The sequence below is a fragment of the Terrapene carolina genome, unplaced genomic scaffold (genome assembly GCF_002925995.2).
Source record: "Terrapene carolina triunguis isolate 2854851 unplaced genomic scaffold, T_m_triunguis-2.0 Scaffold62, whole genome shotgun sequence".
Lineage (NCBI taxonomy): Eukaryota > Metazoa > Chordata > Testudines > Emydidae > Terrapene > Terrapene triunguis.
This window is the reverse complement of record NW_020664413.1, coordinates 54001647-54019208: the sequence shown is the minus strand read 5'-3', so window position 1 is coordinate 54019208 and position 17562 is coordinate 54001647. Positions and strand designations below refer to the sequence as shown.

At 38.2% G+C, this 17562-nt stretch overlaps 1 protein-coding gene across 1 annotated transcript in view; it reads left to right on the top strand.

Moving 5' to 3' along the window:
* Positions 1-17562, top strand: part of RFTN2 (raftlin family member 2) — a 52770-nt gene that overhangs the window by 14537 nt on the left and 20671 nt on the right. Inside the window, exons 4-7 of the mRNA XM_029910523.1 lie at positions 1565-1676; positions 3259-3556; positions 9886-10086; positions 17169-17290. Of these exons, the coding sequence (XP_029766383.1) occupies positions 1565-1676; positions 3259-3556; positions 9886-10086; positions 17169-17290 (733 nt within the window). The remainder of the gene's footprint in view (positions 1-1564; positions 1677-3258; positions 3557-9885; positions 10087-17168; positions 17291-17562) is intronic.

The following is a 17562-nucleotide window of genomic DNA, read 5'->3' as shown; positions in this document are numbered from 1 at the left end:
TTAAACTTAAAACAAAGAGAGTCCTTAGGTTACAAGGTTGCAAGTTGGTCACTCTCCTGTTTGTCCTAGCTATTAAGGAGCAAACAGATGTGCCTGTAGTGGGCATTCTTTGGTAAGTTGCCTTCAATCAGCGCCTGGAGGAGTGAATTCATTTGCAATGTGATTCTACACTGAAATGTGACACTGTAAAATTATATTGTGGGTTCAGTTTTCTCTCAATGCTTGCAGGCCAAACTGGCTCAACTGACTCATAAAATCATACGTTTTCTCATAATCAACCATGCATACTAAACTTGGGATCTGATAATCAAGCTATGTTAATTCTGACTTATACAGCATCTTAAATCAAAGTTTCTACAATCTAGCTAAAGGTTCTGCTGATACACAAGTCAGGAAACAACCCAATTTACTCTCATATAGCTGGAAAGAGGAGGAGGAAAGAGTAGTGAAAACTGTGGCTGATATTCTGTACCTCTAGGAGATGCAGCACAGAAAACTTTATACTGCTTTGGCACCCTCCCTCTTCAGGCCTCTGAGGACCAGGAGTTGCTCTAAATTACAGTGCCCCTGCCTGACCACTGCAGCATATATTTGCCATTGCAGGAGGGAGAATCCCTCCCCACACTCCTTTCTCTACATCCTTGCACTATGGGGATTCTTTTACTGCATGCTTCCCCCTGTCCTGAAACCCCTGAAAAGCTCTTGCATGCTCCACCAGGATCCATGAGTTTGAGTAAGATGGCCTGGGGGAGAAGGTACCCCCTCCTGATACCTCCCCACAAGAATCAGTATTTACACTCTGTGCTGTGGATCCCTGTGAACACATCTCCTACAGCTGTGTTTGTGCAATGAAAATATTGACAATTTAAATTGACAATGTATGTACCGTATTGCAATTCTTAAAGACATTTTTCCAAGTAAGCAACTGAATAATAAACATACTGTGTAGCTAAATCTCTCTATTAAAGTTATTTTAGTCACTCCGTGTATGCTTTTTTAAGAAGAGATATTTAATCTATAACTATACAACACTGATTATACCATGTAATTACTTGATATAAATTGTAAAATATTGTGTTTGGAAATGACAAATCTGAACAGGGTACTGTGTATGTAAAACTCCAGAATCATGGCTATAATTTTGAGATTAAAATGACACTGTCTAGAACTATTAGCATTTTATGTATATTCACATACATTTATTTACATTCGATAGTGTAAGCTAAGGTTTGTAACATTGCATGTTTCTATTATTTGAGAACACGGGATTTATTTGCTATGAAAACAATGCCTTTTCACTAAAGTACTTTAATGTTTCAAGAAATGGGTACAAACTTATACTCATATTTAATATAGCTTTTGTTTGTACTTTCACGATAAGGCACAGTGCCTGATATTTTGTGTAAACGTAGGGAAGGATCACTTCTAAGCAGAAGTGTGAAAAAAGTATTGCCAATATTTCATTCATAACTTTTTTCAAAAAAGAAAAGAATTCTACATGCAAGCATTTTGTGCAAGTTAGCAGCAAGCTGCTGACAAAGTCTGCTTTCTTTCTGTGTTCCAGCCCGAAGCATACAGCACTTAGAAGACAAAGACACCCCAGGCTTTTGATTGAGGAATGTCCTTTAATGTATGAAACACTGACAAATGAGGTAGTGAAAGGATTGTTAGAAAAGGTATGGCAGTTTTTGACAAAAAAATTAACTTCTCTGCTCACAGGATTCTTAACTGTAACATATGTATTTACATTTACAGGTGAATTATTTTTCAATTTGCAAATTTTGACCTTGTTTTCTGGCTTATAAAAACTACCAAGGCACTCGTTTAAGTAAGAAGGAAGTGTTGCTTTTTCCCCTTCAGCACTTCTGATTTTGTTTAGCTCTCTGTCTTGAACCCATTGAACTCAAACGGAGATTTCCACTGATGTCAGTGGGAGCAGGTTCTGACCTTTATTTTGTTGTTTTTCATGGTTTAGGCAACAGTAATCAAACTTTCTGTTGGGATATGCACATATAGTAGCTCCTTCTAGAATTTTGATGTAATATTGTATTAAATTAAAATCTGAAAATGCATATTTATTTGTTCCTTGTTAAGTAATATACTCAAATAAAACTGACATCTGTAGATGGATTTTCTAAGCAAGGACAAATAGATTGTCTCATCTTATTCCGTAAATTACAATAGGCATGCAAAAGTGTTGCTTTTATAGAAGTATTTACCTTTGATTACTTATGCAGTAAATCTTTTCAAAACTAAAGAACATTAAACTTCCACTCTAATAAACTTTGTCTCTCACTTCCTCTGCTAAGTTGAAGACAAGAAAGTTGTTATTACAAAAATTATAGTAATATAGTTGTCTAAATTAGTTGCTAGGGAAAGTTTAAAGGAAGAGCATCTTTAAAATATTTTAAGATCGTTGAGGTTGTGGCTGAGAGAGCTATTTAGAGATTTTAAATGGCTGTATTAGAAGTACTCTGTGAAGTAATCAGAATTTAAAATGAGACAGTTTCATGTTTATACCAATTTGCTTTGGTAAGTCAGATATACGTTAATACCAAATAAATATATTAAATTATAAATAAACTTAAAATAAGCATTTGTTCAGTCTTGTACAAGGAAATCTGAAGTATAAGCATTAGAGGAAATATTTTTATTAGTCAAAAAAATTATCCTTGAATTCAAATCTTTCCAGTATTTTAAAAAATGATTGAGTCGATAACCCATGGTTAAATCTTTTAAAAAGTTAAAAATGTAGTAATTTGGAGGGGGAATGTCTCTTGTGCTTCTAAATCCTTTAGGCACTTTTAAAAATCTCCCCCAACATTACTTGCTGCCCTCAAGATAATTTTGGTTCTGTTGCAAAATGGATACCATTTTTGATCCCAAGTGGCTGCATTTTAGTGGGTTGTGAAGTTCACAGACATGTAATAAAATGTTTGTTATTCTTCTACATGAAAGGTGCTATATACATTTAAGTTGGTATTACTAACTAGTATTTGAACACATTTCTTGGGCGAATCATAGAAGCTACCCTGTTTGCAGAATTCCTATTGACTTCAATGCATGGAGAGCTTGCAGAATTAAGCAAACTGATATTTGCCTTAAAATATATAACTTGAGAACTCCACAATCCTTAAGTACATTGTGTCTTGGATATATTTGCTTGCAAATCAACATCTTCATTTATGGAATATGTGTGACATATTGTCAACCTGTACATTCACAAAGTTTCAAAATAACTCTATTTTATACATGCAGGTCAATGAAGCTGCTAAAAGAGGGAAGAAGTTTGTTGGATTTATAACACAGCATTTTCCTCAACCTAAATTCTGTAATGGCACAAACACAGATGGAAATGTGGACTCTGAATCAGCACTAAGTATAAAGAGTAGAGAGCACAGGAAATACAATTATGACGAAAACTATAAAAACTGGAATGAAGGGACTTTGAGTGGTCAGTCATCTGAGAGTGGAATAGAGGAAGAAATTCAGCCAGAAAGGGGACAGTTACAGGATGCTGATTTCTCCAGCCCTACTAAACCAAGAAAAGGAGAAGGTAATAAAACACTACCTGTCTATTGCATAAGCAGGATAATTACATTGACTTATAGCAAAAAAGGATAACAAAAATGTAAAGCAAAACTTATAGTATATTCTAGCTTATGAAATATAGGTTTTAAAGATCTCTAAGTTTAAATACATATTCATTTTTAAAGCAGCTTGACAAATAGAAAACAATACTAATTTTGTTTTCTGTAGTATGTATCCAATATTATGTAGAAATTACCTTTCTCTTCGAATATCAGGGTTGGAAAGGACCTCAGGAGGTCATCTAGTCCAACCCCCTGCTCAGAGCAGGACCAATCCCCAGACAGATTTTTGCCCCAGATCCCTAAATGGCCTCCTCAAGGATTGAACTCACAACCCTGGCTTTAGCAGGCCAATGCTCAAACCACTGAGCTATCCCTCCCCTGAGAAAAAGTGAACTGTTAAAACTTTAGACTGTTAAAGCATAAACAGTGAAAGCGCATTGTTTTTAATATTGCAGGCAAATAACTTTGTATGACCAATGTGTGCATAAGAAAACACAACTGTGTGTGCCTGAAAAATAGTGTCCTATCATCAAAGGATGAAATTGTGTTACAAGATTTGTTACCCTTATTAATCAGCAAGAAACTTTTAATAGGCCCCTAATATTACACCACAATGATTCAAACTCCCTAACTTGAATTAAATTTAAGACAAATGGGACCTGTTAGGTTCTAGGGATATAATTCAAACATATTCCTCTCCATCCCATGTAATGCATAGCAGACTAATCTATTCATAACAGACTGATTTTGGTAACATACCTTCAAGAGGTACCCTGAGGGAACTGAATTTAATGCAATAGTGAAATCAAAGAGCATAATAGATAAAGAATTTATTTACATTAGAGGAAACGTGCATAAAAAGTGGATTATACAGAAAAGTTATTGGTGAACATTTTTGTTAATGTGGCAGAAAGCTTAGTTACAAAAGGAAGTTGTAAAGATATTAAAATATACAACCCATTCTGTTTGAGAAGTCATCTAGAACACTGTGACTCTGGATGTCAGGCGTCTTTACTTTGGCGATGTGTTCACTAAGAAAGAAAGTGTGTTCTTTAAGTTAGCTGATACATGGTAACTAACATGAAGTAAAATCCTAGAGAAGGCAAAGCAGCTCCTAATTTTCACACATGAACAAGTCGTGGTAAAGCTATGAGGGAGTCCAGAGTTTACCTCAACCTGATAACTCATATTACAAACTGCCATGTGTTCCCTAGAACCTCATGTTAGTTACCATGCAATAGCTAACACAAGTTAAGAACAGACCTTTTTTCTACTGAAGATGCACCCTTTGCGGGAAACAGAGAGAGGAACATGGGTTTCCCTATTAGGCCTTTTTAGTCCATTCATCCTTCCTTCCTTTCTGAGGTGATGGCTATCAACCTTGCCCGTCTGCTACCTAATAGGCGGATTTTAAAATGACTATTTAGCATAGTGAATTCTTTCATTATGTACCAGACACATTCAAATTAAATTCAAAGGCAGTTTTTCCACCCTCCTGTTAGGAAGCAAGTACCCTCCTTCATTTGAGGACTGCAAAGAAAACCTATTATTATTATTATTATTATTATTAAACCTGAATTCAAGTGGTTCTTGTGCAATATGCTGAGCCTTTATAACATGACCAGTTAAAGCATAACTCTTTCCTCCCAAAGTGAAGGCAGGTTTCATTAGTCTCAAAGATTAGTGGAATATAAATATTAAAATTGTAACTAAAAAGTGAGAAATCTTAGTCAGTCACAGCATTCTATACATGGATATTTTTATAACCAGTTCATCAACCAAGACATTTCCTGAATGCAAACGTTTTATGGGAATCTTAAAAGATTTCTATCCTGGATTTGTCTTACTTTTCTTCAGCTGTTAGTCACATGATCATAGAGGTTATTAGCATTTCTAAGATAATGACCATTGGAAATGTAACATCCACTCTTTTTGAACACTGCATATCACCCTTAGTTCCTTAAAAAAAAAGTTACAAGCACACATTTTGAAAAAAATTCAATTAACTGCATGCCATTCTGCATGCAGATTTGCATCCTATTTTGATATGCCATGTTCATCTCAATCTTTGTGCAGGAGATACAAAATAAAATTACATGTCTGAGTGCCAAATTTTAGGAACAGCAGATGTTCAAGGTTTGAATATCTAGTTCTGATTATATTACTACTGGTATGTAATATCTCTGGTAGACATGAACATTTGCACAAAATGATAATTGCACTAAGATTTTGTACTTCCTATTAACAAATATGAAAGCATGAAGCAAAAACATTAACTGCGTTAAGTTGTGTTACTTAACAGTACTGGTAAAGATAAAGCAGTATAAGTCCCTGGTATGGATGCAGTTATACTGGTATATAGGGGGTTATACTGTACAGGAACAATACCATTATAAGCACCTTTATACAGCTATAACTGCATCCACACCAGAGGGGTTGTACTCGTGTAGTTATATCAGTAAATCTGTCTGTCTTCTCACACCCTAACCAACATAGTTATACTAGTACAAAAACTGTGTGGTAAACCAGGCCTTAAATGATCTGGTCAGTTGGACCATCTAAAATTGAGTGTGAAGACAAACTATTTTTATGGATGCATGTGTTGTGTGTTAACGCAATACTACAAGTAAGGGTCAACTCACCAATGGGCCCCTCCATCAAGGCTGGATATGGCATAGCAGACTCTTCTCCTCTGGGATCCCCTGCTGATGACCACTCCAGCCCTAGAGTGGTTCACCTTTTCTCATGACTCAGCCCTCTAGCCAGGTCACGTTTAATCACACCCCGTCTGGGATAATAGATAGTCCAACAAAAACAAATGTCCGATCCCTCCATCCAGTCCGCCACACACAATTCTGAGCCCAGTTGTCTGTACACTATTTTCTCAGAGCTTCTAGTTGTCCATATTCCCTTCTCATGGGCTTCACACCACCTTGCCAGTGGCTGGAAGGAGAACCCAGGCCTGCCCTCTACACTGCGTTCCAGTCCAGGGTCTCTAGGACAGGCAGTCAAAGTTCACTCCACCAGACTGCCTGCTGCAACCTCCCTTGGCTTCTCAGGCCAGATCCACAAAGATACTTAGGTGCCAAGTCCCATTTTGTGGCACCACTATGATCCACGACACACACACCACACCACCTTCCCCCATACGTTCCTAAACTCTTTCAGCACCTACATTTTTGCAGTAAAAGTTCTCTAGCTGCCTACATTTCTGCTTCTGGGCATGCACATTCCTGTCTCACTCTAGGCACCAGGATGCCTCTCTCCCACCTAAATCTCAGAGCAGTCCACAAACAAGAGGAAGATAGGTGTGCCTCTGCCTAACTCATGTGTAGGGCCCAATCCAGTAGGCATGGTCAGAGACCACCTAAGTCCACACAAGACAGTGGCAGGGGGTGGGAGGGACAAGGAGGAGCTCCCTTATTACTTTAAGCCCAGTGGTTAGGGTACCCGCTGGAATGTGCCCACCTCTGCCAGATGAGGAGAAGGGATCTGAACAGTAATCTGCCACCTCTCAGGTGAGTGCTTTACCCACTGGGCAATAGCAATTCTCACTCTCATCCCAATTAATTGTTATGCAGTTGTTTAACTAAAGTTCAGCAACTTCAATAGGAGAGATTGAAGGAGATCTACATCAGAATATCCTGTAGCCCAATGGTTAGAGGTGGCAGATTCCTGTTCATATCCCTTCTCATCAGGCAGAGGGGGAACTTGAACAGGGTCAGCAGATCCTCCCTTATTCCAGGTAAATACTCTAACCACTGGGCTCAGCGTTATAAGAGAGCACTTTCCTGCTGTTTTGTATGCAGTTAGGCAGACTTTGAACATGCCTGTCAGATTGGGTACGGTATGAGATTTAGGTGGAAGAACACCCATCTTCCCCTAGTTTGTGGGTTGCTAGCAGAGATAGGTGCCTAAATGCAGGCTGCAGGGAGATCCTATCTCTGCACGATGGAAAGGGCTTAGGACACACCCCTCTCATCAGCAGCTCCCATTCACTAATTTAAGTGGCTACCTACCTAGCCTGTGGCTTTCGTGGATTGCACTCTAGGGTGCCTATCTCTATAGGGAGCTTAGGCACCTGCCTCCTGTTTAATGGATCACAGTGCTGTTCTTGAGGCTTTCTACACACCTAAAAGTTAGGCCCTGCTGAACTGAGCATCATAACACCTATATCCTTTTGTTTATGTAGGCCCTTCCTACCAAATATTTTTTGAGACTTTCTCTTCACCTTGCAAAAGGCTTCCTGTTCTCTACAGATCTCATCATTCCCTTTTCCCAAAAGAGCAACCACAGTTTTTTCCCTATAGCTTCTTCTGCTCTAAACTTGGTCTGTTTATAGCACCACCCAGCCCTTTCCCAGCTGCATTTCATCTTTAATCACACCTGGCCCACCCTCCGTATGCAACCAGGTAGGTTAATTGGCCTCTTGGACCACATTAATCCTTTCAGAGTCATTATGGAGTACACACCCCATCACAGTAAACTATGCATACTCAACCAACTTCTAATATGTAAATTCTTGCTTGAATTGTCATTTCTGCTTTGGCTGCTGTCCATCACTTCCCTGGAAAAGCTAGATTGCAGATGTTTTAAAAGGAAGTGACTTAACTAACTGTTGCTAGTAAAATGTTCTTCCTTATAAATAGATGGAAAATACTGGAATTGCTTTTTACCATTTTGAAAAGGACAAGGTTTCACCTTTCAAAAAACTATGTATTTTTAAAGGATAATGGTGGAATATAAAGAATCTGTATAAAATAAACTACAGAAATAATGAAACAGTATCATTAAGTAGTACAGATGAAACAAAAAGGCTTTAAACAGTGGAACTTTAATTATCTAGCACTGATAGAAATATCCAAATGTCCCAAGAACCAGATAATACTGAACATACTGTTCACTTAGCTGTTGAGGAGCCTGGCAATTATCTTTCTTCTCTGCACAGCTTTCAATAACATCAGACTTCTGAGTTTTCTGAATAATACAGTTATTCAGCATTGTTCAGTTACTTCAGTTTTCTCCATTCTGTTTCCTGGCCTACGCCAAGGCTGAAGAAGAGACATGTAGGGACAGGAGTGAGGGTGGACACTGAGAGTGAAATCTTGGGCCCATTGAAGCCTATGACAAAACACCCCTGAAGAGCAGAGCCACTTGAGTGAGCTGTGCAAGAAGAGAAGGTCAGGCTCCCTGCATCAGGAAAAACACAGGAAAGGGCCAAAAGGCGTGCTGCAGTGCTCAGACTGTGCACAGATTTGCTGATGGGAGTCAGGTCTGCACACAGACACCTTTCAAGCTTAGTCCCAGAACAAATTCCCCACATATCCCTCATCCCACCCAGGAATATATCCTCTATATATGTTCTGTGGAAGTCATGAAATAGTAAATCTTAAGCCTGTCAATGGTCCAGAGTTGATAAATTGCTTAGTCTTCACCTCAGACTGTGGTCATTTTGGAGGGGGGAGAGGAAACATTTCTCTGATAGGTTTGTTTTTTAGATGGTGCTGCTTGAAGTTGCTCAGAGGTTTGAAATGTTAGTAGTCCCAGGGATTTGATTTGCTGATAAATTAGTCCAAGGTGTGCACACAAAAATGCAGTTTATTCCATGGCTTTGCCCACAAATATACCAGCATGTGGGTGTATGTAATTATATACCTATGTAGTAAACATTTATTTAGCTAAAGCCTTATATAACCAATCACTGCAGTGTTCTTTGAGAGGTTTGGATTTGTGGAATTAATTCAGCTGGAACTCCATTTACTGGTGGTTATGTTTGTTGAGTAGAATAGTATTATTTTAATGCTTAGATAGAGAAAATAAGTGAGACATTCATGTTTTTTCAGTAGACTCCCTAAAAAATTTAATGATTGTAATGGGTTAAAGGAATACCATCAACTCACGATCTAGTCAATTAAAAAATAAGTTTAAAATCGTTTCAAGCACTACATCTTCCCCTGAATCACCCTGATAATTCTTGTGGTTTTATGATGACATTTTTCTGGGTTTTTTCAAGTTTTTTTCCCTGACATGTTGCCGTGTGAAAAGATCCACATAATCAAAGAAAACTGACTAGTTGATTAACAGGGAAACCATAAAAATTGTATACAAAGTGCTCTCATTGTATAAAAACGTTGAAAGTAGAGAAAAATAATTTGTCAAATAATAATCGTAATGGTTATTTGTAATAAAAATAGCAAATAATATTCAGACAGAAGTGTAATATTTAAGTTGATTGTATTCCTTTAAGGCATCACTTTTTCTGAACTTTTTCTTTTCTTATATTTCCCCTCAGATAAATTATATACAGTCTTCAATGTTTTTGATGATGACTCAACCTGCTGGACCTATCATGAGGGCATTTTGTCTATGAAAGTAACAAGAAAAGGGGCAGTCATTAGTACTCTGGATGCAGATTGGCTAGAACTAACCACATTTTATTATAAACAAGGATTGTCATTAATTGATTCTTTTGTATCCTGGGAAACTTCTAAAGGTAAGTAAGTGTATTTTTCATGAGATTTTAAACCATTGTGTTTATTTTGCAAAACAGGTCAGATTTTGCTTCTTAATATGATGGAGCAAATCTGATGTTCCTGTTTGTAAAAATGATGGGTACTATGGTAATTTTTGTCATTGCAACTTCACAGAATGTGAGACCTGATTTAAAGAGGGGAAAAAAGCCTTTCGCTGTTTCCTTGACAGTCATATCTTAAAATAATTGAAATTTCTCTTTTGTTTTACCCATCTCAAAGTTTTCCAAAGGGAAAAAATAGTACTGTATCAATTAGAGCAGCACTTACTGCTAATGCTATTTTATCAAATACTTTTTGCTAATAATAATTACATATAGTAACAAAATATTAGGCATAATATTCTCAGAATGCATCCCTAATTCTCGGAATCCGTGTCAACTGCTATTCACAGAAGGCCTAGTCCTGCGATTTGTTGAGCCCTTCCAGTGAATTTCTGAGTACCCTCAATTACCATTGAGTATATAGTGTTATAAATATACTATAAGATAAATACTGAAGACCTGTTCCTGCAGTCTTTATTCCAGCACGATGCATTCTGAAGTCAATGAGAGTGTTTTGTGTGTGTTAGGATGGAAGGATTAGGCCTATAGGGTGAAATCCTGGCCTCAGTGAAATAACCCACTGACTTCACGGGGGCCAGGATTTTACCCCTAGTGTTTTTCTGATAGTATCTATTAACAAACTGCTATGACCAAATTACTTATACTTTTGTTGCTTATGTACGCCAACAGGGTCCACCTGACCAGTTAGTGCACAACATGCTGGTGCGCTCTAGAATTTACACCCCAGCTGGTGCACACTAATGTCCTTAAATTTTTCTCCTTGGCTATTGAGTCTTTTTTATCTTTTCCACTCACTACCACAATGTACTCCTCACTTACTAAAATAAATGTAGTAATTAGAGATGGCCCTAAACCAAACCTTGTATCTGAACACCCATGAATTCTGGGAAAGTTTGGAATCTGTTCTAGAGTCAGAGTTCTTGTCTTTGGCTCATCTCCAGTAGTGATACCCCTCTTTTGTAAATGTTGTGATGAGGCAAATGTCATTTCTGATCATTCCAGATGATTAATGCACAAGCATCAGATCACCCACAACTGGTCAGGTGCTTGTTTTGGATAGTCACTGAGAATAGCCACATTATACTTAAACACAACACCATACATTGTAGAAGTTAACATTTAATCCTTTAATCATTTATTATCCAATCAGTAAAATACGACATATAGGTCACTCTAATTACACAGCTAGCTTCTCAAACAATTCATTAAGGACCACGTTTCTATTAATCATTTAAGTAACAAAATTTCTATGTGATTGGGTATTATGTTGGTTTATAGTTTCAAAACTCTTTAAAAGACAAGCCCAGATGTTCACACCAGCCTGAAGTTCCATTTATTTCAGTCACTTGGCAAGAAAGGGGGTTATTTCTTCTTTTTTCCAATAGTAGTTAGCCATAGGGTTTGTTGTTGTGGGGTTTTGTTTTTCATTTGTTTTAAAAGTAGCAAGATTTTACCAATGGCTCTATTAAAGAGGTTCTCAAACTGTGGGTCAGGACCCCAAAGTGGGTTGGGACCCCATTTTAATGGGGTCACCAAGGCTAGTGTTGGCCCTGGGCCCCAGCAAGTCTGAAGCCCAAGACCCACTGCCCGGGTCTGAAGCTGAAGCTCAAGTCCCACTGCCCAGGACTAAGGTTACATGCCCCCTGCCCAAGGCAGAAGTCTTTGGGATTCAGCTTTGCACCCCGCCCGAGGTGGTGGGACTCAGGTGGCAGGGCTCAGGCGGCAGGGCTCAGGCGGGCTCGGTCTTTGGTCCCCCCTCCTGAGGTTGTGTAGTAATTTTTGTTGTCAGAAGGGGGTCACGGTGCAATGAAGTTTGAGAACCGCTACTCTATTACTTCAGGACAGAAACCAATAAACTTGGCTTCTGGTCTCAGCTTTGACACAGAATTGCTGTATTACCTGGAGCAAGTCATTTAGTTCCTCTGGGACTGTAAGCTCTTTGGGGCAGGGACTGACTCTTACTAAATGTTTGTACAGTGCCTATCACACTGTGCCCTAATCTCATTTGATGCTTGTAGCAGGGTCTTTCTTGAACTGGCAATGGACCCTGCCAGTGCCTCAATTTCCCCTTCTTTGAGTTCTCAAAAAGTGCCCCTAACCTCTTTTGCAAATCAAATACCATCCCTTCTTGGGGTCTGGTTTATTAAAGTCACTCAGTTCCAATATCAACTTAAACCAAAACAAGTCTTTCCCCCACTTCTTTTTCTTCAACCCTTTGCAGGACTCAACAGTTCCTTCCAGTTCCTGCTGTTTCCTCAAGCCTCTTCCTCTTAAAGTTTCTGTCCTGCCCCTCACTGAAGGTGGCTCTATATCCTCTATATCACTCAGTCCTCTCTGGATTCCCTCAAGGAGCCTCCCAATTTCCTGCAAGTCTTTCTCCTTGGCTGTACTGAGGCTTCAGCGTCCAGCTTGCATGGGTGCACATGCGCTTGCTTGCTTGCTCTCTATTCTCTACATTCCTCTGGGCAGGGGAGCTCTACCAGGCCCACTCTGAGCTTATCTAGAGAAACCTCCCCATGCTCTTTCCTAACCTCTGATCTAATGCTACTTTAAGAGAGCAAGCTCCTTCTTTTAGGAAGTCCTGTCCCTGGGCTACCATCATGTGATGCCTGGTCAACTGACCACCCATCACCTAGGACCAGATGATAAGGCACAGGTAGGGTTGAGTCCAAATCCCTTGAAGAGTCAGCCCGTCCTGTGACAGATCCTCTGGGTTCTACTATACTACAAATGATACCTTCAAAAGCTGTTTCTTACTAGAAAGTCTGTGGCTTCCGTATTAGACTACTGTACTCTAAGGTATGGTTAATATTTTAATTAAGATGGAATCATGATTAATATTTAAGTTATGTATTTTTCAACTGAATATGATATCAAAAACAGGAAATTATCTTACTGGATTGCAAAAAAAAAAAATTATGTAGCAATTTCTTTTGCAAGTATTTGAAACTGAACTTTACATACCAAATGTAAATTTTTAGTCAAAGTTAATTAATACATTGCTATCTTCCTTACCTAATATTAGTTGATTTAAGATTAGAATATAATGCAAAGAAGAGAATATTTTGTAGTAATACTCTGTTAGGTGAACAGACTTGAACTGCTTGACCTATTTAGCTCCTTGAATTTTACTCTTAAGTTATTTTGTGCTGAATGAAGAGTTTACGTTCCTCTAAAGTGGAATTTTGTCTGTTGCCCAAGTTTTGTTGTTTTTCAGTTGTCCTAGATTCTAAATGGTCAATGTTCTTTTAGAGATGCTTATGGCGGTTGTGTATGAATGAATGGAGCACAGGACTTTAATTCAGAAAAGCTGCTTTGTAAAAGTTCATTGAAGTGTTTCTTCACAGACTCTCACAAACAGTTTATGCAAGACTCAAACTCATTCTGTGTAAAATAATGAAGTATATTAAGAGTGCTAGCTAAATAATATATTTTAAGGTAACTTTTTATGAGTCATTTAGTATCTACTTGTTCCCTGACCGTTCTATCCCCATTGTACCAATCAATTTTTCTGTTTATATGACAATTAACTTTTGCTGTGCATCACTCTAAATCTCTGTAAATCATGAGGCCACAGTTCTAAGCCAAATTCATTCAGTGCATGTGTGTTTGAGAAAAAGCTCTCATTTTTCAGTTTGCAGACAAACAGGCATCCCAGAGTTGCTAAAGAATTATTTTAAAAGGCCTAGAATATAAAAGTGAGCAAGCCAGTTATTTGTGACTTTCATCAGACAGCATGATTAAGAGGAGGAGCTCCAAAAACTTTCTTTTCCCTCCCCCTTAAGCAATAATTCCTGCAACAATAACTTAACTTGGTTCTGTTTACCTGGTCTGATTGATCCTCCCACCTTGCAGGGTCCTAGAACCTGCGCTCCAGCCCGAGCCAGAACATCTACATCTCAATTAAACAGCCCCATAGCCTGAGCCCAAGTCAGCTGGCTCAGGCCAGCTGCAGGTTTTTAATTCCAGTGTAGACATACCCTTTGACTTCAGTGGGAGTGGAATCATGCCCTTAGACTTTAGTAGATTTCTCCCAGTGCTGGAAATAGAGGGGACAATACCTGTTATAATTCATCGAGGAGAACTGCTTCAAACCAAAATTAACCTCAGCCACTGTTGGCCCACAGAATTTCCACAAGTCTTTACTATTTTGTTCTTATAAAGAACTCTCCCATCGTTAACACCTGGGGAATGTCTTACTTCAGCATTCCACACTGCCTCCTTTGAACAACTGGTGCCTCTGATTCTGCCCAGCCTGATTGTTATATATTGCAGTTGAGATCTTGGGAGTAACAATGCTGGATTAAAATGAATACGTTTAAAGAGACAATCTAACATGTGAGTGGGCTTTTCTCCTTCTGATCAAGTGTCTGTAACCCGGGAAAGAGTTTACAAAGGGACTTGAGCTGAATTTAGCTACTGGATTCTTTCTTGCCTGATTTGTTTGTTCTTGATCTCAACCTAAAAGAGTTTATATAATAAGTTGAATATTTGGGCCTCCCAGAGAGCTGAAATCTAAAACCTTTCTGAACAAAAATAAATAAATAAATCAAATGGAATTTAAACGATGTTTGCCTCCCATCACCTTGACTACTTTGCTTGTGTGTTACATCCTTTATCCTCGCTGCTTTTTTTTTTTTTCTTTAATAGGTGTTGCATTCTTTTTAGCAGGAATTGTCTTCCTATTTGTCTGTATATCACCTAGTACATTTTAGGCTTTATTGCAATATGAATAAATAACAACACATGTAGCCCAAACAGCTGCAGAAATGGTCATCTGGCTCAGGCCCTATGGAAGTTAAAAAAGAGCATTTTAGCAAAGAAAACAGAAGTATTTCCAGAAGCTATCAGAACAAAACTTGACAGTATTCTGTTTATTAGAGTGGTTGAACTGGTTCCTATTTTAATGCAAGAGAAAGTATAATGAATATTGAGCCACAACACAGTTCACTATTTCTATTGCAGAAAAAGCTATCGTGGCAACATTTTATTTGCTCCTCTGTTTGTACAACTACCTATGAGATATTTTTAAAAATATTATACTCTAGAATTTGTTTTGGGTACTAGCATTAGAAATGGTAAACTACTATCATAGAGTAGATGGACAAAAGGGCCAAATTAATTCCTACTGAAACTCCACTGAAGTTGATAGAGTTTCACCAGGGAGGAATTTGTCCCAAAATATTTTGTGAATGTCGTAAAAAAATGCTGGAATTTTTAAAAATATCTCAGAGGTGACTTTTTTATTTCAATAAGTTTGTAAAATACACAGGGCCGACGCTTGCACTAGGCGACCCTAGGCGGTCGCCTAGGGCAGCAGGATTTGGGGGGCGGCATTTTGCCGTCCTCGACGGAAATTCGACAGCGGGGGGTCCTTCCGCTCCGGGTCTTCGGCGGAAATTCGGCGGCGGGTTCTTTACTCGCTCCGGGACCCGCCGCCGAAGTGCCCCGAAGATGCAGAGTGGAAGGACCCCCTGCAGCCAAATGCTCAGAGGAGGAGTGCTGCCACCTAGGGCGGCAAAAACCCTGGCACCGCTCCTGAAAATACAGAAGACCTATCTGACAAGGTTGAAATATTAAAGATTAAAATATTTCCTAGTTTTGACTGTCTATTTCAAGCACCTACCTAAAACCTGAAGAGAAGGTCTGCAGTTGATGAATTTATAGAATTGAACTGTTTGCAAACCCTAATAAAGTGTGTGCAGGTGTATTGTATACACACTCAATCACATACATATATATACACACACACACATTTACACACCCAACCACATTTTGTGTGTGTATGTGTGTTTGTAAAAATTAAACATTATACACTATTTCTATACATGCCTGATAGGCATATATGCCTGTAAATATGTAATTTAATTCACATATCTCCAAAAACAGGCAAGATTTACTACAAATTACTACAGGCAGACCCAAAAAGAAGTAAGATTATTGTGACTCTGTTAATACTTAGCATTGATTAGGAAACCGATGTTTGTGATGGTCAAATTCATACCGTATTTAGAAAATTTATGCCCATCTGGTAAAATTCCAAGTCAGACCAACTGTGGAATTATTTCAGTTATTCTCCAAACAAAATTACAGTATCGCAGTATTTCTGCATAACCATAAGTTATGTGACAGAGACACTCTTCTCTTTACATTCATGGTATGTTGGAGAGGATTTAAAGCTGATACTGTATTCTGAAGAGTATTTCTATTTTCTGTTTAAATTTAGTTTAATTTTTTTTAGTTTTTAAGATTCTCGGCTATTGAGGTACCACTACAGAAAGGGCTTCCAGATGGCTCTTAGGAGATGCACTATGCTATCAAAGACAGAAAATGAACCAACATATGATGCACAGCTTTAGTTTGGGCCAGCTGGATATTATCAAACTCTCACAAGAAGTAAGTCAGGGAGGTGCTCTCTGAAACTTCCTTCCCATCAGGAATCCTCCTATATTTACTTCTGTTTCAGGCTCTTCCTGTGGCCAGTTAATATTTTTTTTAAGTGATTGTGGATAGACACTGTAATTTGTTTTGTTTTTCTTTAATCCTCTCCCATCTCCAACAACCATATTTGTTTTGGTCATACATATGTCATTTCAAAGTTGAGCATAGAGTTTTTGTATCTGTGTGCTTCATAAACAGTGGTAATCTTTCTGTTGTATAAGAAACAGAAATTCAAACTCAGATATGGCACTTGCTTGCTAATGCTTTTAATAGTATGGAAATTTGCATTTAATTAATAGCTGACTCCCTGTAGAAAAGGGAAAATACCGTAATTTGATTAAGAATATGACTTCATAGCTTACAAAGTGGTGACTGAGACAGCTGAAAAAAACTTTAAAGATCAATTTATTTGATGCCTCAGATAATGTGATTTCAGTGGGACTATAAGCTGTGTATGAAGTTAAGAAGGTGTGTACATCTTTGTAGGATATGGGCCTAAGTCTTTATAGTTCACCTTACACATTTCCTTGCTTCCACAGGAGACCACATGACCAAATCTTTAGAAGGATTATTTATATATGAAGAAGGTGGTTCAGGAGTTCCAGGTTCTAACAGGAAAGGAAATGACACAATAGTTGTAGAACAATGGACTGTCATTGAGGTAACTTGCTATTTATTTACCAATTTAACATTTTATCTTTAATTTTCTGTATTGTTTTTTCTTAGTATGTTTGTATCAAAGTTAGATACAAGTTTAGTTTGCCTTCTTAGAGTCATCTTTACACAAACAAGACTACCATTAAAAAGAACGGGAGTACTTGTGGCACCTTAGAGACTAACAAATTTATTAGAGCATAAGCTTTCGTGGGCTACAGCCCACTTCTTCGGATGCATATAGAGTGGAACATATATTGAGGAGATATATATACACAC